Below are 26,208 nucleotides of genomic sequence, written 5' to 3'. Positions count from 1 at the left end.
TAACAATATTCTCTGAGAATAAAGCTAGCAAATTGAGGATTTTTCTAGAATTTTCTACTTTTTGTCCACTTTTCAATTGAAGTGAGGTAATAATCAATTCAAGTCAGAAAAAATAATTTTTTTAAATCACTTCTTATTATTTTTGATAATATTCTGTTTGAATAATGCTAGAAACTTGCAGTTTTTTTAATTTTCAACTTTTCGTCTAGTTTTCACTAAAAATGCATTAATAATAAATCTAGTTTACCAAACATAAGTTTTCACTATGCTTTGGCATTTAAATTATGTACAAATAATAAATAAACATCAGAGAGAATAATTTTTTAAACAATATCTTTCTTTTTTGTGGAAACAATTTTCTGAAATATAATGAGATATTTGAAATATTCTTCAAATTTTCTATATGGATATTATTGGATATTAAATTGAAGTACACGGAGAAAAATGGAAAAATAATTTGTATGAAGAGTGCTGTATTACATTACAGATTATTATGGTACTAGTGACTGTTGCTCAAGTACAGGTACCCTTTCTAAAGTTTTAAGTTGTGATTGCTAGGTCACATAATTCCTATATCTATAATTAACTGTTTTATAGACTAATAAAATTAAATGTGATACAGATCTTACTTTGATTGATTTCAATAAGGCACCTTTTGTAAAAGGCACCTCATTCAGTAAATCCTCGTTAAAATATATTACTGCGTATAGTTAAGATTAGAGTCGAAACAAGATGCGTCGTGCGATGTCAAATATTCGAGGCACATAGAGACGCTCGTATTAGCAAATAACGTTGAGTCCGCGAACCTTCTGGGACTCTTTACCAAAAAGCTACCACCAATATCACGCAAGCGCAGTAGCGCTACATTTTATTTTTCGGAAGTGGATAATTTTGCTTAATCGTACTTGTTTGCCTCAATTCAAAAACAAGTCATCTCTGGATTAACTATTGTTTTATATTTATAGGCTGACTTAGATTTTACGGAATAATATTTAGCGCTTCTAAAAAATTTTGTTTTTGTTTTTTATCTAATTCTGTATACTGCAGTCCTTTAAATATTGTTCAAGGAATAATATTAAAAAATATTTAAATTAACACCGTTTACTTCACTTACCTATGTTTGCAATTTATTATACTATTATACTATTTATTATATCACATAATATGTATTTCTTTATTTGATGAAAATTTATAAATAATTACTGGCTTTTATCGAAATTTTATCAAATTCTTATCATTAAAAAATGTTCATTTTTAATACTTATTTCTTCTAATTTCAGCTAGCCTTCGATTCAATATTCAAATTCAACTTTAAAGTTAGAACATTAATCAGGTTTAGGTATTTTGTATCTTAAACAATTTTTTAAACTCTAATGTTTCAATAAATTATTTGTAGTAGCTGCTTTTGTTTTTACTTTGAGATTTTTACTGAAGAAGATTAGTAGAACTATAATTATTCGATTCTTTTTTTAAAGCTGGAAAATCAAATTTAAATATTTTTTAACTTATAATACATCTAAAAGTAATAAATCCATTACATTTTAGAGCTTTACAATTTGAAAAGAAATCATCAATTAAATGAATGTTTAAATTAAACATTTAGTTATTGAAATTTAAATTAATTAAATTGAAATATTTTCATCGAGAATTTGTTATTACCACACTAACTAAAAAGTGGTCGAAAAGTTCCAAATTTAACAAAAACCCGTATCTTTCGAGCGTTATTATAAGAAAATCTTGTTATGAATAATATATTCTTTAAACAAATATTTGTCTTAATAGCAATTTATTGCTGCCTGTCTCTAATTGAAACGTTGGTAGCAAATTGAAAAATTAAGAAAAACGTGAATTTCTAACTCCATTCTGAGATAAAATTGCTATAAACAATAATAAATTGTCTCAAACAATTTTTTAAACATCTAATTATTATTAGAAAGTAATATTTGGTGTGTTAAAAACAATGTAATAAAGGAAACCGCAAAAAGTAATGGTTAGCGCTATAAACACCCGGAAACCAATTTTATACTTATTGTTTTTTTTAGGTCTCTGTGAAACAGACTTAAGTGGGTATAATTCAAAAAGTATTTTTTGATTCGTATTCTATTGCAAGAAAAAAATGCCTTTCTTTCTTAGCAGAAATATGTGTTGAACACCATAGGGCTGCTGGAAGCAAATGAAGGGTATCACAGAAAAACGAATCAATCCACATTCGACCGATTTACAAGAGAGTAAAAAAAAACATTCTATAAGATCTAATTTTCACTTTAAATTAAAACCGAGAAATTGATTTCTAGAGTATTAGTTTCTGAATGAAGGCGAAGAGAGTTTGATTAAAAACAATGAACCCAGATCTGAGTAAGTAAATAATAAGTTCAAGAAACTTGACGTAATAGAAATAATTCGCTTCCTGGTTCGGATTCAGCGACCGAAAATATATGCAAAACACGTAATTTCGATCTGGTAATTAACACATTTTTGTAGGATTTTTCTGTCATAATCAAAAGAATGATTGATAAAAAAATCGTTGGTGAGGATGTGTATTTGAATTATTGAGAGCTTTCTACCTAATTATTTCATTTTCAACAAAATGTGGGTCGATTCCTTTTACTGTACCTTAGTGTTTAGTCTCTCCGGTGTATGAAAAATATATTTGAAATAAAATAAAATAATAAAATAAAAAATTAATCTAAATGCAAATTTGTCAGTTTGGTATTATGAAAACAGTTATCTGAAGATGATCGTTGCTCTCGATAGTATCATTAGATCATTACGTACTGTGCCATAAAACCGATTGTCCGATTTGATTGGTAACCAGGACAATGATTGTTGAAGCGTAAAGTTCGTGATGCGTAAACGAAGCCGAACGAACGCGGTGCCTTTTACGCTATAATACTTCCTTGATGGAGTCTTACCGGTTGGAAATCGAAGCTCACAGAAGAACAAAACTATCTTTTTTGTTATCGCATTCCATAATTAGAGGGCGACCAAATGGACCAAGCAATGGTAGTCACTATTTTCTTACTGGACTAGTTTCTACACTTTTGAGCCTCTTCTTCAAAATATAGATCTATAATGCTTTCTCACAAAGGGAAGTTTGTAATTACCTACATTTTTGCGTTTACATTTTTGAAATAACTTGATATAATTCGACACCAGGAATTCGAAAATACCATTTTTTTTTTAGTTTCCGTGTATGTATGTAACTTTTTTATGTTCACCGTATCTCGAAAAGTAAAAGAGTGTGATCATGTTTGGACGATTTGTAGCTCTGAATGATATCCAGATCTGATAGGATTTTAGGCTAGATCAGTTATTTAAAAGGATATTTTTTTATTTTAGAGATTAAATAAAATTGTACCTTGTTTATATGAGAAAAACTATATTAATATTCAAAATACAACAATATGTTATCTATAGTGTATTTGTTCAAGTTTCCGAGAGTATCGATCGACCTATTATTGAACCTTTTATGACCAACCAGCATAAGAATATTGTTTATTCTGTTTACGAGTATATGGGAAAACTTTTTTGATATTAAAAATTCAACAATACAATACTTAGTGTATTTGTTCGCGTCTTCCAGACGCGTCGATCGACCTATTGTTGAACCTTTTATGACGCACCAGCACTATTTACGAAGTTTTAAAAAAAGGTGTATTATTCTTTTTATATGAGAAATACTTTGTCTCATGTTGGGAATACTACAATACTGTATCCGAGAAGTATTTCGCGTCTTCGAGGAAAATCGAGTGATCTATTGACGTACCTTCTATGATCTCTTATAATCTAGCAGTACCGATTTATAAATTAAAAAAATATATTGTTTATCTACTTGATATGAGAGGAGATCTTCTTAATATTGGGAATACAACGGCAATGATATGGTATATTCGTTCGCGTCTTCGAGGCGTATCGATTTCCCAGTTGAAAATCATTTTATGTCCTATCATAACCTACCAGTTAGAAAGTTAGAAAGAAAGTAACATTGCTTATAAAACACGTTTTTTTAATTTTAAATATTACACTATCGTTTTATTATTCATAAAAAGATAGAGAAGAAAGTAAGTTTATTTGAGATAAAAGGAAGAAGTGCAGGAGTATTTCCTGATTCTTGAGATAAGCCAGAGAAAAATATTGATTTGTTAAAAAAGAGACCTAGATTTAGTATAAGTTATTATATTATATTTATATTATATATCAATTTAGTGATCCATGCCCCCGGATTTGTTCATTACTATTTTCCTGGATACATGTCATAGTTTATAAATGTAAAAATTAATATTGCTTGTTTAAAATATTTTACATTTGCTTAAACATTTTGTATTCATACACATTTTTTCCACCAAACTTTGAAAAGTTAGTATTTTCTGGAAATAATGTCACAATTTACGAATGCTAAGAGTATCATTTCATTTTTGGGATTTTTTTCGCTTTGTAACTCGGGGAAAGTTATTATTTTCTAGAATTAATGATGCACTTAATAAATGTTAAGAGAAATATTTTTCGTGAAAGACAGTTTTCAATTACTTAAACAATTAAAATCACTTGCTCCTCTTCATAGAAAACTTTAAGAAAATTCGAATTTTTTCAAATCTCTTACACTATGTCGCTTTTTAATAAGTCTTTTCTTATGTCAACAAAACAGATCCATAAAAATGACTATCCATGATGTAACAAAAAAAATTGTTTAAAAATGATTATTGTTTACATAACTAGGTTATAATTTCTGAAATATAAAAATACTGAATGGTAATAAGCGATGTTGTGTATTTATTTCTAAAAACTCGAATCTTCTCCTCCTTTACTATGAAAAGTCGCAAGTGAATAATTATTGTTTACATAATGGCAAATTGTCTTCCACAAAAATACCACTATGGGCATTACTCATTAGCTGCATTATTAATTCTAGAAAGTATTTAATCTTTAAAATTTATCAAGGAAAAAAATTGTTTAAACAAATAAAGCTCTAAACATTCGTTAATTGTATCATTAATTTCAGAACATAATGAATTTTTTACAATCAAGAGAGAAAGAAATTGTTCAAACGTATTGAAATTGTTTCAATAATTACCAAATATGTCAAAAATAGATATCACTCTTAAAATTCAGTAACTGCAACATGTTCGATCTCGAAAAATAAAAACTTTTTACGATTAACAGCATGAAAAAATTATTTAAAAATCATTTTAAAAAAATTAGTGTATAAAAAATTCCAAAAAATACCGTCTTCAGAATGAATTTTAAATAAAATTTGTATTTTTTATTTTTTGTGGAATTTTCTGGATACAATACACTAACAACCCTAATAAATTTAAATGAATTTAAAAAAATAACAACAGAACGATAGAAATGTTAAGTACCTCTCTATCTAGTGGCTTATTGAGGTAAATGTTTGCTTCATTAGGGTTAAAATTTTCCACCCTTATGATATCGCTACCGGGTTGATTTCTGATTCCAAAAATCAGTTCGTCTCCGTCTGGATCTACTCCTCGTAATCTGTGAATTAGACTTCCTGTAATAAAAAAAATAAATTAAATATTTACATGCAAAATTAGGTATAGGTAATATTAATAAAAATATATATGTTTGATATCTTTTAAAGTAAAATAAAATGAAACAAACTGTGGAAAAAAGTATTGCCATTTACTGCACAATTTGCTATAGAAAGATACTTCCTATTCACGGTACTGTTTATATTTTGAAACTTCTATCAAGTAATTGTTTAAAAAATAGTCTCTTTCAATAATATTTATATATCTCATAAGATTTTATCCAACTTCCTGGATGTATCGAAATTTGAAACTAACATGTGATTTCAAATGAGAGAAGCTTAAATTAAAAACAAAGTAGGAAAAGCAATTACTTGTTATCAACTTTTTATAAATTGAAGTTTAGTGTAATCATGACTTAAAATATATTTAACAAACAATTTCCACCCGATAACTTTTAATTTTAAACCTAAAAAATAAAAAACAGGAGTTTCATGTAAAAACCCTCATAAAGACGAGCTTTTTAAAAACTGTAAAGGTTTATTATCATTGTTCTTCATTAAAAGTCGCATAAATGACTATTAATCAGTGAGAAACAACTGACTTATATTTTTCTTTTAATATGTTTTTCAATTGTTTAAACAAGTTAAAAATGTAAAAACAATGTGAACAATAAAAAAATGTTGACAATGTAAAAAACAACGAAAAAATGTAAAAATTCAATTTTTCATACAAACTCTAGTGGTTAAAAAAATATTTTTCCCTGAATAAAACTAACATATCTTATTTATAAAAGCACGAATCAGAAAAATATTGATAATAAAAACTTCGGGTCTATAATAAAGACAAAAAATAATAAAGACGGAAAGGTACAATAAAATTTAATAAAAAATCCTACTTTCTTTCTATTATTCTAAATAAAAAAATCATGATTTTATAAAGAAAGTAGTTTTTAAGTTTAATGCAAGCAAAATTATTTTTTAGCCGCGAGAATTAAAAAAGATGGAATTTTTAAATATTTCTCACGAACAATAAAATAGATAATAATAGAGACAATAAAAGAGTAAGAGGTATTTTTGGTAGAACTTTGTAAAATAAGCAAAGGTTTTTCTTAGAATTTTCGCAAATATGTTGTTTGTAAGAACTAATCGAAAATTCAATTTTTTAATCAAAAAAATGTCGTAGCGTCAAAAATGTGTTGACCTACATGAAGCGCACCGGATCTTCCTTGTAGAAGTACAATTTGAACAAACAAAAAAATAACAAAAAATGAAAAGGTTTGGTTTGAAGAAAAATGTCGAAAAAACTCCGCAAAATAAATGTCGTGATTGATTATTGATTGTTATTCTCAGATATTCTCAGAGCCGAATCGCACTATTTATAAGTGCTGATAAATTTTCGTGTAAACTACAAAAATGGTATTCAAAATTCTGTTATTTTAGGCAAATGCGTAAAGAAATCCAACCAAACCAAAATTATATTGTCATTTACAGAATTAAACTTTCATTTTTTAGGGATGTATTTTAAATTAAATAGAGATTTTAATACAGGCAGTAAATACAAAATCCAGATATAAGACTGGGTTCAGACATGGTTCGCCTTGGGCTTGATATTAAATCCAGGGAATTTAAATGTGAACAGACAGGCCGCATGAACTAATTCTGTATATTTGGACGCATGACGCAACCTGATGCAACTAATGCACTGAAAGTGCGGCCCTGAAGCTGTTTCTCACGCTTGATTAACCACGTCCTCTCTTTCAGCCCGCGGCTCCTCTCATTACGAAACTGTGGAGACCATCAGTTCTAGGAATATCATCAGCCGGAGGGTCTCATATCGGCAGATGAGCGGACATAAAAAATCTAGCAATTTTAACCTTTTTTTGTGCCGTTCGAAACGATAACATAATAAATTGCCTCATTAAATTCGATTGCTATACTTATAAAATTAAATAGCAATATAAAACTGAAGTTTTCCTAAAAAACAAGTACTTTTCTAATCTTTTGAGACCAAGTAAATAAATGTACGTAATGTTGCATTTTTATTCAATTAATAATCAAGGAAGAATGAAAAATGGACTTAATTTTTTTTTAATTTTTCAAATCTATAAAATTATTTAGATTGAAAACTAACCGAATCGAATTGGATGATATACCTTCAGAAAATTTTTAAAGTATTTTAAAATATAAGCTATACGAGGTTCCACTGAAAAGCATTATGGGATAGCACAGTTGGATCAACTGAAAACATCTTGAAAGTTGAGGATTTTTCTATTTTAGATCTTAAACATAAAGGCATTTAAGTCTCTTAAATTTTAATTCAAATTAATGATATTGGGGACATCCTTAGAATAAAATTGATTATAATTATTTTCACATAATAATGGGTGGAATTAAATTATTTTCTCACCATGAAAGCTTAATTCTATAAATGATGATATAATTTAGGTTTGATTACATTATTCTACGTATTCGCCTAAAGCAACAGAATTTTCTGATGCAGTGTACAGTAGGGTGGGTCAAAAAAACAACATTTTTGAATTTTGATAATGGCTAGCAAAAATCTTTTTCTATATATCAAAATAAGATATGTAGAAAAAGATTTTTGCTACCCATAATAAAATTTTTTTAATATGGCCCAGCTTAGTGCACATGTGATTTTAGCAGGGCCCACCAACATACAAAAATCATTTTTAAAAAAGATAATCAATATCAGCACTTATAAATAGTAAAATTTAACTTTACGAACATCCAGAAACATCAAATGTCAATATCAGTTTTTTTAATCACGTCGCACCCACGCTCAGACGATACATTCTGGAATATCCCACTTGAATAGAAGTGATCTTACCAACAGGTGTTTTTGGTCCTTCCTTGAGCCTGAGGATGATTTCCGTCTGGCCATCGGTGAGGAACCGTGGAGGATTGTTTCTTGCAATAGAAGGCTGCAAAAAACTCGCCAGCAGAAAGAGAACAAAGCATATTGTCTGAAACCGAGCCTGGAAAGAGCCACAGATCCAAGGTATCCCTCTCAGCGCTGTCTTCAGGGTCATATTAGGTGAAACACCCGTTCAGTCGTTGACATAATTTCTTTTTTCGACACCTCCTGGTCCCGGTGGTAGCGTTTCTTCTTTCATGTAGAATTATAGTTAGATATATAAGAATAGCAGGTCTGGGAATGTTTCACTTTCACGCTCAAACTCGATCCAAGTACATCTTATGTCCTTATTTTCTTATTCTTATTGCATTTTTGTCTCTTATTTTACTTTCCGTAATGGCTCCTCGTTACGAGATGATTAACAGAAGAAGAAGATCTTGATCTCCCACTTCCCAGGCTCAGAGTAATGTCTGTGTCCACAATGTGCTGAAAAGAGAAACACTGGATAAGTAAGACAAATAAATGGTTTATTGTGTGAATGTCATTCGTCTATTCAATTTTTTCAGATGATTGTTGCTGTAATATTTATTTCAAAAATTTCCCTTGTGCAAAATACAATCTCTTCTCTTATCAAGCTGTTTTAGCACCACTACATGAAAAGACATAGACATATCGTCCGTTGAAGCCAAAGAAGAGGTGTCACGTACCAGTCAAATATTTTAAATAAAAAATGAATAATTATTCGATTAGATACTGATTTAATTAAAAATTCATAGGTAATTGTCCCTTTTCTAATCTGAAAGAAAGCGTATAACGACATATGTCTCGAAAATGTCGCAATCATTGTTATAGAAAACCTGATTGGCTTTTCATTACTTAAAACTGTTTTATATCTTAAATTTAAAATTAAGAAAAATGCATTTTTAAATAATCTCTTTAAAAAAAAGTATAAGATGAACTACGGGATGTGAAATATTCTCAATTTGATATATGGAAAACAACTAAGTGGAATATATAAGGAAGAACCTTATTTTTCCCTTATAAATACCTATTTAATGAGAAAAATCATTAAAAAAAACTTATGCGAATTGAGAAGCATTTGTGCTTTGTAATACTTTTGCGAGTAAAAAAAATTTAATTATCTAATAAGTTATTGAAAATATTTTATCCCAGTGGGCATGTAAGTCCTAAACTTGTTCTATATATGTCTTTCGGCGGACGTCTTAAGGACGTCCTGAGGACCTTTTAAAGGTATGAAAATATCCAAAGGATGTCTTAAAGATGTCAAATCATATGACATAGAGGTACATTCTAAGGAAATCTTTAGGACGTCCTGGTGCCCACTGGGATGTTAGTACTTTTCGCTAGAAATTCAAATTTTAAACAAAGAATTTTAATATAAAATCATAAAGTATCGAAGAAGACTTCAAATTTCTAAAAATATTAGGTTATCTTTGTTTTTTGCATCTGAAATCAGCATTTTTAACCTAAAATCATCATCAAGATTTCCCATTTTTAAACATTTTAGTTTATGTTACGCCCTACAACGGAAGTGGGTATTTTTAATAAAAAAATTATTAAAATTTGAAATTAACCCATTTTTTCAACATCTTACGTCTTTCGATGTTGTTAAAGTTTTTCATATGAAATCGATTATACAAAATAAATTAAAATTTTTGGAACAAAGTTTACAATTCTGAACAAATTTCTGCTAGGTTCTGTTAAAGCCTTTTCTTGAAAATTGTTGGTGCTTTGAATGAAAAGTTTTTACATTTTAAAGGATATTTATAATTTTTTAATAATAATGTGAAACATAAATTATTCAATTTTTAAGAAGATTTACAACTTGGAACAATTGTTTGGTACGTTATTGTAGCATTTTTCGTCGGTGATTATTTGTACTTTTAATAACGAATAATTCTATTTAAACAAATATTTACAATTTTTAAATTACTTTAGATCATTTTAGCGTGTTTCATCTGCAAAATTGGTATTTTAAACAAAAATCATTACATTTACATCCAATGTTTTTTTTATTTTAAATAATTAAATTTACAAGCTTGAACAGTTTCGGAATCTATTAGTTTTTTTCGTAGCTCATAAGATTTCGAAGAAAATTCATCATTTTCAACAACTTAAAGTTTAGTTAGGGTTTCACATAGAAAATTTGTATTTTTAAACAATAGGCATATCATTGGAACAAGATTTAGAATCTTTTGAACATTTTGGATTTTTTTTAGTACTTTTGTTGGAAAAAAAATAAATTTTCAACAGTTTCAAATTCTACTGTGAAAATGTAAGAAAACGGAATTTAAAAAAAAGTAAATTTTCTACTTTTGTCAATATAACTTTTTTATTTTTAACACTCGAATTTTGAACTGCTGAAAATTAACAAAAATTGTTCACTAAATTTCTAGCTGTTGTAAATTAAACTGTTAAAAATTTTATTAAAATTTTTCTTTAGTGTCAACAGCTTAAAACTAAAAATGTGAAATATTTTGAAATAAAGACTTTTTTCTATCAAACACAAGTTTTATGAATGTAATATTTACGTAATTTCACTGATGAATTTAATAAGTCAAACTTTTAATCCATAAGAAAAAGAATGTGAAAGAGTCGTTTTTATCGATATTGGATTGCCATTGGCAAAGAATGGTTTGGTACATTAATATTCATCCAATGTACTCTTAGTAGAGAATTTATGAGATATAAAAAATACCAATTCTGATTATCTTTTTGTTAAACAAATAACATTATGTGGAAAACGAGATTTACAGTCCTAAATCATTTTTTGTAACGTTATGTTACTGTTTTTGTTAAAAATTGCTATTTTAAATAAATGGTCATTAGATTTTAAAGAATATATACAATTTTTTAAAAATCATAGGGATTGCGTTATTTATGGTTATTTATTTATAGTTTCTTCGCTTTTTTCTATTGTACTAGATAATAGATGCTATAAAATATAAAAATTTTGTAATAATATTAATTTCATACTTCAATTTAAAAATTGCGTAAGACAAAAAGGCTCTAGTATTGTTATCCAGTATTGATTAAACAAGTATATTAAGTCTTCAGATAGTTTAAAACACAAGTAGATGTTTGTAAGTCCGAATTAAAAAATATGCCCGCTGCGCGGGCATATTCTTATTACGAGCTGTGTGAGTGGCGCTTCGCGCCAAGTTTGAGCGCGCCTAGGGCGTGCGGGTACGCTCTCGCGCTTCGTGCTCATTTTCGTACGTTTAATGCGTACACTTTAACTAAGTTTTTCCAAATATTGTAAATACTATAACTATAATCGAAAACTGTGATTTAAACTTCTGTGGAATTACAGCCATAAATTGTAACTGAATTTTTTTCGATTTGATTTTAAAGAAGGTTTTCAAAGCACCGACGGCTTTGATGAATACATTCTCATTACGAAATTCGCGCGTCGTGCTCATAATTCGTGTGCACTCAAAAAACTTCATCAAGAAAATTTGTAAAACTTGTTGAAATCTACTAAAAATAACGTTTTAAACTTATGGATGTCTTGAAAAATCAAAATTGCATATTTTTGAAAATGATTCAACTTTTAGAACTTTTGTCTATAATTTAAAAATTTCATGATAATAGTTTCGAAACACATATATTTTACATTCAGTAGAAATTTGGATTGATATTTCTGGACCTATTAAATTTTTTTTTATTTTGGGAACATTAAGAAGTGTATCAAATGCTGAATTGATTGGACAAATCCTTCAAAAGGTAGCGGTGGCTACAACATTCATGTAGCCATACATACAGACATACAGCCATACAGATAGACAAACAGACAGACAGACTGACAGACACCGATAAAATTTTATGCTTTTCGGATTCTGTGAGTGTCAAAACGTAAAGATCCGTTAAAAACCAGAGATCGAAAATTTGGACGATTACATTACACTCTCATGAATGAGAATGTAAAAATAATTATTAACTTTTGAAATATGTCAATGTTAAGACAGCAGAATGTATAAATTAATGTCGAATTTAATGATATTTTATTAAAATTTTACTAAATAATTGTACAGTAGAAGCGTATTTAACAAGAGATTTTGTTATTAATTCGAAGGAATTAGATGCTCGATAGATAATTTTATTTTACTATAATCATGTACGTTCAGGTAGCGTGACGATTACCCTACTATGTTAATAAGACATTGCCACGTAATTAACACGTTTATTATGTCATGAACTTATTCAATTAAAGAAAATTATTCCATTGATTCTACATTCGGAATCGGAGATCTATTTAAAATATTTTCTATAAAGTTAAGAAATTGACCTTTTTACCTATTTTTTTCGTTCTAATAGACGTAACGTGCCCGACGCTCAATTTGCAAAGTGTCATTGTAAGTGAGTTCTTTGGCACCAACTAGAGCTTTCTCCAAAGGAAATAACTTCTCGTGCAATGTCAAGAGTGTCGCTCACTGACCACGAAAATAATTATACCCCTCGAATGAGTGAAAGCGAGTCGGAAGATTCACATATAATCATATGTATGCTGAAAGATTGACACTCACGCACATGGCAAAAAATGGGTAAAGACAATTTTCTTATATTCTAAAAAAATTCTTATTATATAAATACTAATACTGTATGTCCTGACATTGATTCCAAATTGATTATAACTTTCGAAGAAGTCTTCGATCTTTAAAATTTAAAGTGAGACTAAATTTGTTTTTCTGTGACATTCTTTGATAACGTCCCTGGTGGAAATGTATATAAAAAATAAAATACAGTACAAAATACAAATCTCAATACCGTTCTCAGTATTCAATGTGAAAGCACATTTTCATACAGGAGAGAATAGTATTAATTAACAATTTAGATGTCCTGAAATATTTTTAAACAATGTTGGAATCTGATAGTAAATAAATTGTTTATAGACTGTGATTTTATTGCAAGGGAACGTGATTATACTTGTGTGTTCTTTTACTTATTGGTCTACTTTCAAGCTATTTTCTAATCTCTAAAAAAGTTGTTGTACCATATCGATCCTGATTCTACATCAATTTCAAGTTTCTCCTGTGTTTTTAATCGACGAAGTAAGTTGGAGGTGACAATGCATAAAATGTGTTTTTATCACTTTACTCTCATTTATCAGTTTCTTGCTTAACCATCAATATCAAAACTGATTTGAATGATTTTGAGCGAATTATACTTTCCAATTGGAAAACGCTTTTCACATTAAAAAAGACTGTGAAACAGGAAGTGAAATACAAATATTTAACTATAAATTTCTGAGAGTACAATTTTTTGAAAGATAATAACAATCTAAAGAATAGAATCTTAAATTAAAAAAAAAGATGAAAAATAAAAACCTTTCTATTTAATTCTTTACTAGTTTTCAGACTTTCATAGGAACGAATCGAACCTTTATGACCCCTGTCTAGTTTTTTATATGCACAGTGCTCTACATTGCTTGTCTTTAGCATAATTTATAATTTCCTAAAACGTAATAATAAGTTATTTATTATTTATTTATTATATATCAAGATAAGTTAAAACGTAAAATAAGCCATGAAAACAGCAAACAATGTAGAACACTGTTTCACCTACTCTCTTTTGATAGAAATAGTAAAACACTCCTGTACATCGTAATTGCCAAGACGAGTTTTCTTATTTCGATCATTACATACAAAATATCATTTTTTCGTAAACAAACGGCATTTTCCGAAAAATTTGTACTCTGTAGATTATGAATGAAAAAACTTGATAAAATGGCTCCGTTTGGCCTCAGTTTTACAATCGGAATTTACTGACGATTTCCGGGGGCCTTAAACTTATGGTCAGGTATCCGTCCCACAGTATTCAAGAGCAGAATTAAATTGTTAAAATCCTCAAACTTATTATTTTTTAATTTTAATTTTGTATGCAACAATATATAAACGAATATAGTACAAAATTAGCAAATTTAAGGTTATGATTTTGTATGCAAGAGGAAATATCTTAAATAGAATCGCTTTTGATTAGACTTAATGCAGATATGCTTAAGGAACATAAATAATAAATGGAATGTACAAATTCAATGCCATAATCTTATATTTAAACAAATTGAATAGTATATAACTTTGATTGTAGAAAAAATTATTTTGTCTTAAAATCGTTGTAATTTCCAAGTTAGCACGAAATTTAGGAACGTATTTGGAACGTCCTAGAAACGTTTCTTGGACGTACAAGCCAAAAGACCTTATTTGAAAGTTTTAAAAACTGTCAAAATATGAGAATCTATATACAAATTTTAAAGTTTTAAATCATCTATTAACGTATTAGGTTTCATAGGCTTACCAGTTGAAATAGTAGAAAAGTTAATTTTGGAGAATTTTTGCCAACCCTATTTCTTATGTAGTTAAATTATGTAGATAATTATATAGTTAATTAGCAAGTTAAATTATGTAGTTAATATTTTTTATAACTTTATACTTTGTTTATAGATTTTCAAATTATGAAAATGTTTTGTTACTAATGCCATTCGAATAATACATTACGATTTCAAGACAAAATACTTTTCTTCTTGCAACAAACTGATATATACTACATAATATGTCTAAATAAATTTTAATAAAAATTAACTTGAGCATTTAATCAATTATTTATGTTACTCAAGTATGTTTAAATTAATTATAAGGGGTCCTCAATATATTATTATTTGAGAAAGAGAGAGAGGAGTGTTCGAGAAATGTTACGTAACATTGTTTTTATTTGTAATAATCTTCAAAAATAATAATAATAATAATATCAGAGGGTTGGAAGGAGTGAAAAATGATTTATTTGCTGAAATCTGTTTTTGAGGTATATATATTTTACAGTTGAGGTATCTTATCAGAATAGCCCGTGATTTAAATTTCACTTTTGTCAACCACAGAGGCGTTCATAGTTACGAAAGTTGTAAAAATTAAAAATGCATTGTATGGATTTAAAAATTATTGTAAATTTTCCATATGTATAGTTTTCGATAAACAATAATAATATATAATCATATTTTAGAAAAAATAATTTTTTATTAAGTTAGAATTTTCTTAAATACTAACAAAAATAATTTTTTCTGTAATTGGTTAATGGGATACTGATTTATAATTTTTTCTAAAATACTTTTCAAGCAGTAAGTTCCGTTTAGTCGGAAGAAAACACAACTATTTTTTAACGTAAAAAATGTTTTCAAATTAATAGTTCTAATCTAACTTGATAATCAATTATTTCTTCTAAAATATGATTTTATATTCTTATTTATTATCAAAACCTGTAAACATACGAAATTCCGAACAATTTTGCACACATATAAAACTGTGTTTATAGTGCATTTTTGGCAATTATGGGTTTTTGGCTTACCGCAAAATACTTGAAATTTTGGATTGAGATTTGTGAGGGAGATAAAATTTTCAATTTTTAATTTTACAATAAATGCAACAAAAAGCCATCAATAAATTATTCCACAGTTTTCTGTAAGGAGGGAAGGAGATTGGGTGAATTAATACTGCTACTTAATATTTTTGACAAACTAGTCCTATAGAAACCCCATGTATCTGAAATCATAGTATAGCGTTACTATTTATTAATAATTACAATAAATGATTAAAATAACGTTATAAAGACTTGAATATTGGTATGATTGTATAAGTATTTTTATTTTCCCCATCATTCTGCAAAAAAAATAATATCCATAAATAATGTTTTTTAACATTTTTTAAATTACTACCATTTTCTATATCATTCGACATTTTTTGAGTTTATTGGATTAAGGTAAGATATTTGAAAAGATTCCAAGGGAATGAAGAGGATTTTAAAGATTTCCAAATTTTCTAAAGGTTTTTTAAGGAATTTTAATGAATTTCACGGGATTTTATTACATTTTCGAGGATGCCATTTATTTGAAAGAATCTCAATAACGTATTTAAATTAATTTTCCAAATATCAAAGAATTTTGGAAAAATACAAACATGTCAAGGGATTTTAAGGAATATTATCAGATTTGAAGTAATTTAAGGTATTTTCAGAGATTTTAAGCATTTAAGAAATTTTAAGAAATTTCAGTAGATAACCATTAATTTAAAATGCTAATGCATGTAAAATATTTAATTAAAAATAATTAATAGTTAAGACATGCTACATGTAATATATTTAATTTAGAATGGAATATTGTATTTATATTTGTTCTAATAATTAATTATTATGTAGTGCAGAATGATTATCTACTGCAGGGTAGTTTCCCCTACTTTAAGTTATTTTAAAAGATTACAAGCAATATAATTACCATGAGTTTTCATAAGACGTATCATATCTTAAGTAACATCATCGAATTAATTTAACTTCACGAACCTAAAGGGCTTTAATAATATTTTAATTGAATTTAAATTTTTTTAACAAGCATTGAGAGATTTCAAAGCATTTTTAATGTTTGAGGAGATTTTAAGGTATTTCTAAAAATATTAAAGTTTATTTTACAACTTTTGAAATGACTACTACCACCAACTTGTTTCAAATATTTTAAAGTTTATCGGATTTATCACTATTTACCAAAAAGAACCTGAGATATGGTGATTTACTTTTCTAGATTTGAGAACCATTTAAACAGGAATTAAACTTCTCTAAAACCATTAGTAAATGGTTTCGATCTTTTGAATTGTTGTTAAAAATATATATTTTAATTTCATTTTCGATTCTTATGATTGCAATTGTTCTTTAAAGTTTTGTTGGTCATTTACTGGTACTAATAATTTGAAACAATTATGAAAAATTAAGTTATTAATGAATATTTTCATTATGGATTACACAGCTTTGTATACGTTTTTATTTCCGAGGAGATAATAGTTCCTTTGTTGCATGTTCCATATGGTTTTAAGTCTCTTTATTTTCATCTTAATAACTTCTAATTATTTGTTATGTAGGGTATCACAGGTAATAACTAATTAAATCGTATCTAGTAAGACACAGCTGAGATTGTTTGGAAAAATTATGTATGATATTCCTGGGGGCGGGGGCCCAAGGAACGAGGTATATGCGGAAAGTATCCGACCTTGTGATATACCAGGAGTAAAAGTTAATTCTGGCCAATGGTGATGATATTCCCTTCAAAGGACTCCACTTTGAAATCTCCCACTTTCGGACGCACTCTTCAAAGTCACTTTTCGGAATAGTTAATAGCTGCGTCATCGCATTCTGTTTTGCTTCCTCTACGTCTTGAAATCGTTGTCCTTTCACAAGATACTTCAATTTGGGAAACAGCCAGGAACCACTGGGAGACATTTCAGGAATGTATAGGGGCTGCTAAAGTTGTGGTAGGCCATTTTTCACCAGAAGTTGCTGAATTGCCTGTAATAAATAGTCAGTTACGTTGGCGTGGTGAAGGACCCAGTTTCTCACTTTCCTCTAAATCTTGGTTCAAAATTTCCGAAAAAATAATTTTTAAAGTCCCCTTATCTTTTAGTATCTCTCTCACTGTAAGCCAAGATTCTCAGTAAGTAACATTCTCAGTAAGTAACACTCGCACTGGTTTCAAATTTTGAGTATCACTTGTAAACTCATCACCATACATTTTCTAAGTCATAAAGAAGGTTTCCGAAAACTAATTACCAAGTTTTTGGCCAAATTTAATGCACACTCTGTTCGGTTTATTCCGTCACCCTGAAATGCGACGCGTACGTCGTTAAACGTTTATAAAAATGCGTACACAACTCAACTAAATATTTGCACATCAATGTCATTTAGTAGTGGCCCTCACAGAGGTCCAACTAAATGGTAAATACTTGTTTTTGACAATAGCTCAAATATGTACAAAGTTAGAGTTTAAATCTGGATACTTTCCAAATAGACCACTTACTTTGTTAAGACTTGTTACATAGGGGAGAGTAAGGGTAAAAAAGTATTAATAAAATGTCTTACGTGATTTATGGATGGCTCCTAATAAATATTATGATTCTTTGGATAATAGAGAAGCTAGTTTTAATTGTTTAAATAATTAGCCTTATAATATAGAAATGGCTTTACTTTGCGTGCGGGTGAATTACTAGTACGCGGTTCGTCGAACTACTTGGTCGATGCTCATTAAACTTCAGCTCTTTCGCGGTTATAATGGATGTGACGTTGGTGGTGTTTTCTTCGGCGGTATGTTACCTATGCTGTGAACAATCGCATCCGGCCGGAGGCCGTGGTCAGTCGTTGGCAAGGCCGTCGCCCGGAAATCAGATAACCGTGTGAGATTGAAAAACGTATTCAACATTTTTTTGTAATTTCATAAAAAAAAAACATCTTTCAACTTATTTGGTCACAGGTATCCCTTTTTGGAATTTTAAGAGATCATAAAACTGAAAGTAAGATCTAGACCAAAATAAGAAAAATTATTATGCATATATCACTAGAATGTAATTCCTTTCTGGATATAAAAATTTTACTTCACGTTATAATGAAATAATTAATGCTTATTATTAAAAATATGCATTCCGCGATTTTTATTTAAGCTATTCAAACGGGAAATTTATATTTAAAGAATTTAAGAATAAACAATTCGATAGAAAAAGTCGTTGAAAATTACATGAAATGTATTCAAAGTATGTGATATACTTAATTATTGAATACAAGCTTTTTACAATCTTCAGCGTTTAAAATTCTAGGATTTTCAACAGCAAAAAATGGCAAATATCTGAGATTTTCTATAAGAGGCAATTATATTAATTGTCAAGAGTAATAAGAAACTATGTTAAAAGTGTTAGAGGATTAATATTCTGCTCTTTGAATATTAATGTTCAGCAAAAATGAAAAATTGTTCGGAAAAAATTTAGGGAAAAATTTTTATAATTTTGATAAAATCAAAATTTACCAGAGTTATAGCATTTATAAATATTTCAAAAACCACGAAAATCCATATTTTAAGCCAAATAACGCATGATACGAAAAAAGTCAAGAAAAGAAAAATGTTTTTTTTTAATGCCCTAAAACATTGTTTAAACATCTTTTTTATTTGTAAAAAAAAATTAAAAATTCAAATTTTGACAGAATAAAAAAGAATGAAAAATAAAAAAATTACATTTTGCGCTTATAATGTGCAAAATGGGTAAAAAGATGACTGAACAAAAATTGTGCATTTCAAAAAGATCTACAAATTTGTTACGGATAACTTTTTAATAGCATGTGTATTTTACGCGAGATAAATACATTATCGAGCGCGCAGCGCGAGAACCAACAGTCCCGCGCCCTAGGCGCGCTCAAACTCGCGAGCGAAGCGAGCCGCGCGCCCAGCGCGCAATCAGAATGTGCCCGCCTTGCGGGCAGATTTTTTGGATAAAAATACAACTGTTTAGTTACAAATTAATCTGTTTTTGTTTAGGATATAACTGTTCGGTTAAAAATTGATATATTTGATTAAAGGTTCAACTTTTTGGTTGAAAATTTAAATATTTTGTTAAAACTTTGTTTTTTGTTTGTTTTAAAATAATTTTTGTGAATAAAAATAGTCGGAAATTCACGTATTTTGATTTAAAACAATTTAGATGAATTATTTTCTTTCTGGACTGAAAAATCTTTATTTGTTGAAAATTCGATTTTTGATTGAAAAATTCATAATTTGACTTAAAAATTAATCTATTTGATTGAAAACTGAACTATTTTGTTGGAAATTTGACCATTTCGTTGAATTTTTTTTCTCGAAATTTCATTCTGTAAAAATTTAACTCTTCTATTTTTTGTTAATTATTACTATGTTGAGAATTTGTATTTTTTAGTAGAAAATTAATATTCCTGGTTATAAATTGAAATAATTATTATATTTAATTGTTAAGAATTCATTTTTTCATGGAACATTTACCTTTTCGACTTGAAAACTAAATTGTCTTCTTGCCATTAATTCATTTCACTTTCTACTCTTGTTTTCTTATTTATTCGAGTATATTATAAGTTTAATATAATTTAATTACATTAAGAGATGTAAGACATATAAATGTTATTTGTTAATATCTGAGACACGTATACCATGTAACAGTAATTTTCGTATTTAAACTCATGCATGATGTGAGATTAAATCGACTTAAAATGTAGTACAAGTTGAAGTATTGCTTCAGATCTAAACTGTAAATAATTCAAATTTTTTGACACTTATCTATATTGTTCATAATTCAGACACGCCAGCACATTGTAGAACAATCGCTCTCTTTAACAACCAACTGTGTCGGCCACGCTTCTAAGTCGTACACCTTTTTCTTGAAATGCGCTCTTATTGCTGAATTTCATTATCCCCTTAAAGCACTTTTATACTTCCACAGAAAAAAATACAGTTAGAACCACAAATACTCCATAACTCATCGTTTTGATTTGATCTGTTCTAATTGTATAATAAAAGACTTACAATTGGCACTTGCAATTGCCTCATTGTGTTGAAAAGATTAACTCAGATCAGCCATCAAATAAAGAAATAATCAAATAAAAAGCCATAGAATGAAAGAATGTAGATTATTTTCAATTTCTCATTTAAACAAAAAATCGGGTAAGGTCAGCTTTTGTATAGACTGACACCTATTTAAAACATCCTAATTCAATAATTAGGAAGTACTCTGTTATTATTTTGTATATATAACTATTAATTAAAAGGTTTTAGCTGCTTTTTTGAAAAATATCGTTCTTAATGGACCAAAGTACCATCATTTTAAATAAGGTTTTTTAATTGGCATTAGGGTCGATGATATTTACTTGTACTGCAATTATTTTTTAAAACATATGTTTAATGGAAATTTCATTTTTTATTTCGTCCCGAACTGACTCTGAACTTAGCAGTAAAGCAATGTGAATCATTCCTACCGTACACTGTAAAAAATACGTTTTAAAATTGAACTTCAAAGTGTGAATTTACACATATAAAATTTCACTTCGAATGGATTAAAATTACAGACTGGAAAGTAAATTTCCACATGTGTGTAGAATGACGTCTCTTACAGGTTTAATTCTATGACTTTGCATGAATTCATACGTGTTGAAAATCACTACGTTCAGAGTGTGTAAAAAAAGGACTCACGCTGTACATAGTAAAATTCCCCAGACTAGTAAAATTACCGACTACGCATACATTTCTATTTTCTAACGAAAATTTCTTCACTTTATAGTGATTTTAGATTCGTCCGTATAATATTCCACATTTGTGTAATTTTCTAAATAGAGCTTTCTTTCGCTCTTTTGTTCGTGTGTTATGAGCAAACGTACATTTAGTTTGCAAACTTTGTTGCTCACTTTCAGCGAAAGCTGCGAGTGACTGTTTTTAAATAATAAATTTTTTGCCAGATAAGCTTGCGTAATCATACATATATTCTTAATATGATCTTAAGGATTTAAGTATTTGAGGTTAGGTTGATATTTTGAAGAAATTTTTCACTTTCCGTTGTTTTATTTAACGTCACACTTTTTTTTTTTTTTTGAAAATGTACAGTGTAATGGAGTTTAGTTCAATTAAATTCTAAAGTGTCTAGGATAAGACTTATTCACATTGTCTTAGAATTTAATACAAAATTTATATATTTTGGAAAATATACAGGCTAATAGAATTTAGATCAATTCATACCTAACATGTCTAGGGCAGCACCGATTCTCATTGTCTTACTGATCGTCCAGTGATTCAGTCCAGGATGAAACATAAAAATTATATATGTTTTTAAAATTTTATCAATTTTAGAACTTTAAATCAATATTAGCGGCCCTGATTCCAATTTAAGAATCTTCTTTACAATTGTTTCTATATTTATTAAATTTGTTTTAATGCAAGAGAAAATATTTTTCTATGATAGGAAATTTTAGAACAAAGTGAAAATTATTTATTCAGGATTTTTTTTAAACTGATAGCATTACGATTTAAATTAAATTATATGACAATTAGGAGGGAATTTAAAGAATCGATTCAACTCTGTTAAAGGTTTGCGTGCATTTGGCTGTTAGTTGAGCTCCAACTTCTGGAACTTTATTAAGCAAGGTGTCGAATTTTCAGAGATGTGTCAGAACCGGAAACTCACTCTTGTTGAACTCATTTCAACTCGTTATAAAATAGAATTGGATCGATAAAAATACACTCATAGAAAAATCTCATTAGAAATCTAATTTTGGCCACTGCTTTTTAGTAAAAAATTTATGGTATTTTTATTTTTATTACAATATTAACTAATCATCATGTTAACCTTACTTTCTTTTCAAACAAAATTATATATACTTAGAATTAGTTTATTGAATAACTTCTATTGCTCTTTTCTTAAAAACATTTTATTTCAATAGCATATTATAAAAATCTGGATCAGATTTTAAAACGAGTTTTTGATATCGACTTGGGCTGGCTTCAAGACATTTTCAAAAGAAACTTTGACTTTACAAGATATTTTATATTTTTATAGTACGACCTAAGCGGATAGGTAATTTTTTTTAATTACGTGTGATTTTTACGGGTTCTAAAAACATTAATTTAATCGTTTAGTAGTATTTTTAAAAATCTAGAAACCATTTGGAATCATTCCAGAGGCTTTAATTTTTTTTCTGTAGTACGATCTAAGAGGATAGGTGACTTTGATCCAACTAGGGGCAGTTTTTCAGGTTTTGATTAAATTTTATCTTTTGGTGTACTTTTGAAAACCTCTCAAAAATGTCGATCGGTTTAAGGGTTTTATAATTTTAAAGGATTCTTAGAGTTTTACAAAAGGGGCTATGTTACTCTTATCTAAAAAGGGGTAGTTTTGGGGAATTTTAAATAAATTTCAATAACTTGGGGGTGGCTTTCCGAAATCTCTAAAAGAAAATATGGCTCGATTCAGGGAGTTCACAAGTTTTTTCTTTCTTTAAAGCACGATCTAAGGGAACAGGAAACTTTTTTTAGATAGAGGTGGTTTCTAAGGACTGTAAATAAATATAACCAGTTAGAGATATTTTAGAAAAACTAGACGACATTTAGAGTCAATTTAGAGTCTAGAATTTTTTAAGTTTAACGTTATTTCTTGATTACGAGCTAAGACTCTCATATAACTAGGGGCAGTTTCTGAAGGTTTAATTAAATTTCATCTATTGGGTGTGGTTTTGAAAATCGTCTGAACAATTTCAATTAATTGAGGGATGGTAAAATTTTTAAAGATTTTTGGTAGTTCGACAAAAGGAGCGATGTAACTGCTATCTAACAAGGGATGATTTTTAGAGTTGCAATTAAATTCCAACGACTTGGAGTGGCTTTGAACAATCTCTAAAAGAAATTTTGATTCAATTTACTGATTTTAAAAGTTTCTTACTATTTTTATAGTACGACCTAAGGGGAAAAGTAACCTTTTTCTAACTACGGTTTGTTATTGAGAGTCCTAAATAAATGTCATCGTTTAGTGGTATTTTGAAAAAGATATAAAACATTCTGGCTCAATTTAGAGTATTTATTTTGGTTGTATTGATCTAGTACGATCTAAGAGGATAGATGACTTTTATCTAACTAGGAGTAGTTTTTTTTGTATCAATTACTAAATTATTAATTAACTTTCATCTATTGGGGGCGGTTTTAAGAGATCTCTGAACAAATTTCAATCAGTTCAGGGGTTGTCAAATTTATAGGGATTTTTGACATTCGACAAAAGGAGCTGTTTAACTGTAATCTAAAAAGGGGTTGTTTTTTAGTGCTTTAATTAAATTTCAACGAAATAAGGTGGCTTTTAGAAATTTCTAAAAGCAATTTTTACTCAGTTTAAGGAATTTATAATTTTTTTATAATTGTATAGTACGACCTAAGGGCTTTAATTAAATTTCTTCGTTTTAGGGAAGCTTTGAAAATCTAAAAATACTTTTTCACTTCAATCTAGAGACTTTATTTTTTTTCTCTACTACAAACCGAGGGGGTAGGTGACTTATTTTACGATTGGCGGTTTCTGAAGATTGTTATGTAATGTTATATAATATCTCAGATTATCTGAAGTTTTTATCTAACAAGATATGCTTCTGAGGGTTTTAATTGAATGTCTTTGTTTTAGGATAGCTTGGAGAATCCAGAAGACATTTTGACTCAATCTAGAGACTTTACAATTGGTTTTTTTATTTCTCTATGTAGGTCGACCAATTGATACAGGTGACTTTAACTAACGAGGGCTGGTTTTTCAGGGTTATAATTAAATTTAATCTATTTAGGGTAATTCTTAGAAACTTCTAAAAAATAATTAAACCGATTTAGGGGCTTTTAAATTTTTGAGGATTTTTGTATTACGATAATAGGGGACACATAATCTTTATCTAACAAGGGGTGATTTTCTAGGGTTTTAATTAAATTTGAACAACTTGGGGTGGCTTTAAAAACGCTATAAGAGATACTTATGCTCAGTTTAGGCACTTTACCACTTTTTCTATTTTCTTAGTACGAACTAAGAGGATTGGTAACTTTTATCTAACTTACGGTGGTTTTTCGGGGCTGTAAATAAGTCTTCGCCTGTGAGTAACACAATTTTATTCTCTGAAATCGCGTGAACCTATACTTTAACAAAGATCATTAGTGAACTAAATGCAAATGAAATAAAGGGGAAAAAACAATAAAATTTTGAATGAAAAAAAAATAAAAAATCTAACTTCCCCCTATTTTTGAGATTGCGAGAAATTGAGGACAGTCTGGAAACACTTGGCGCTACATATTTACATTAACGGGAAGTAAGCACGATTTCCGAAGGCACCCCGTATAATCAGCGCGTGCGTGTGTTATATTCGCAGAAGGTGAACGCAGACAAGATAAAAAAGGGCGTCACGCATGCGTGCACAATACACACATATATAGAAATTTGTATTGCTTTTGACTCCTATCCAGAGTCCAGAGGCAGGGGAGGTCGTCACGCAACGATTCCTTTCACGGGGTGAACCAAATGACAGCCGGCATGGCCGTCTATGTGAGTGCCCCGCATGCTACTATCTTTCGGATACACGCATGGCAGGTGTGGGAAATGACGTCACGCACCTCGCCCCCTTCGAATTTCACTGCAGTTCACAATTCAGTCTTCGCCGGAAATCGTTTATTTTCTACAAATTTTTCTCTCGTTGCAAGGAAGTAAATCGAGAAGAAGGTTTTATAATGATATTCCCGCATGCAAAACAGTGCCGGAATACCATATTTCCACACGCTAATCTTACAGCAGAGGAATCTGGCCGCGTGAACTTTATAGACACGGAATATCGCCATTTTCCTGCAATGTTTGTAAAAATTATTGTGTGTGACACATTCTCGCACTTGTTGCGCAATATACTATTCCATGTTTAGTTTTCTTATTTAATTTTTTTTTATTTTGAATGCTCTTAGTTTGAAATTTGTCATTAATTACAATCATTTAAAATTGCTTAATATTCAACTCTTTTGAATTTTATATTTTGCAACACCAATTTAAAATTACTTAAATTGCAATCATCTGTTATAAAAAATTAACATTATGCAATTTCGTCGGCATGGTGGATATTTATGGACCTACATTTATTCCAAAATTCTAACTCTTCTATAAAATCTATACTAAATTACGATGAAAAACACGACCATAATATAAATTTGTTCAGAAACTTTGTATGTTTTCGAAAATTTCTAGTGAAAATGATAAAATATATTTAAATTGCTCAAAAATTGAAATTATTGTTCAAACTATAATAATTTTTTATTTAAAATATAAAATATTGGTACGAAACATTAACGTAACCTAAAATTGTTAAGCAATAATTAGGAACCTTTAAAATCCAAATAATTAAAAAAATGATAATTTATGGTGAAAATACAAACACAAATTAAAATGTTTAGAAATTTTTCGAGATATATTTACAGGTTTGACATTCTCATCAGAGAAGGTATTAGATTTGTGTAAAATTGGAC

The 26,208-nt window shown here is 28.7% G+C and overlaps 1 protein-coding gene across 2 annotated transcripts in view; it reads right to left on the bottom strand.

Annotated features, from left to right (window-relative positions):
* LOC117182007 (cadherin-23) overlaps positions 1 to 26,208 on the bottom strand; it is a 49,234-nt gene that overhangs the window by 18,757 nt on the left and 4,269 nt on the right. For both annotated transcript variants that reach the window (XM_033375025.1, XM_033375026.1), the window contains exons 2-3: positions 8,340 to 8,852; positions 5,361 to 5,512 (exon numbers count right to left, since the gene is read on the bottom strand). In XM_033375025.1, the coding sequence (XP_033230916.1) occupies positions 5,361 to 5,512; positions 8,340 to 8,541 (354 nt within the window). In that variant the 5' untranslated portion in view covers positions 8,542 to 8,852. The remainder of the gene's footprint in view (positions 1 to 5,360; positions 5,513 to 8,339; positions 8,853 to 26,208) is intronic.

This window comes from Belonocnema kinseyi, chromosome 10, assembly GCF_010883055.1.
Source record: "Belonocnema kinseyi isolate 2016_QV_RU_SX_M_011 chromosome 10, B_treatae_v1, whole genome shotgun sequence".
NCBI classification, from domain to species: Eukaryota; Metazoa; Arthropoda; class Insecta; order Hymenoptera; family Cynipidae; genus Belonocnema; species Belonocnema kinseyi.
This window is presented reverse-complemented; position numbering and strand designations above follow the sequence as displayed.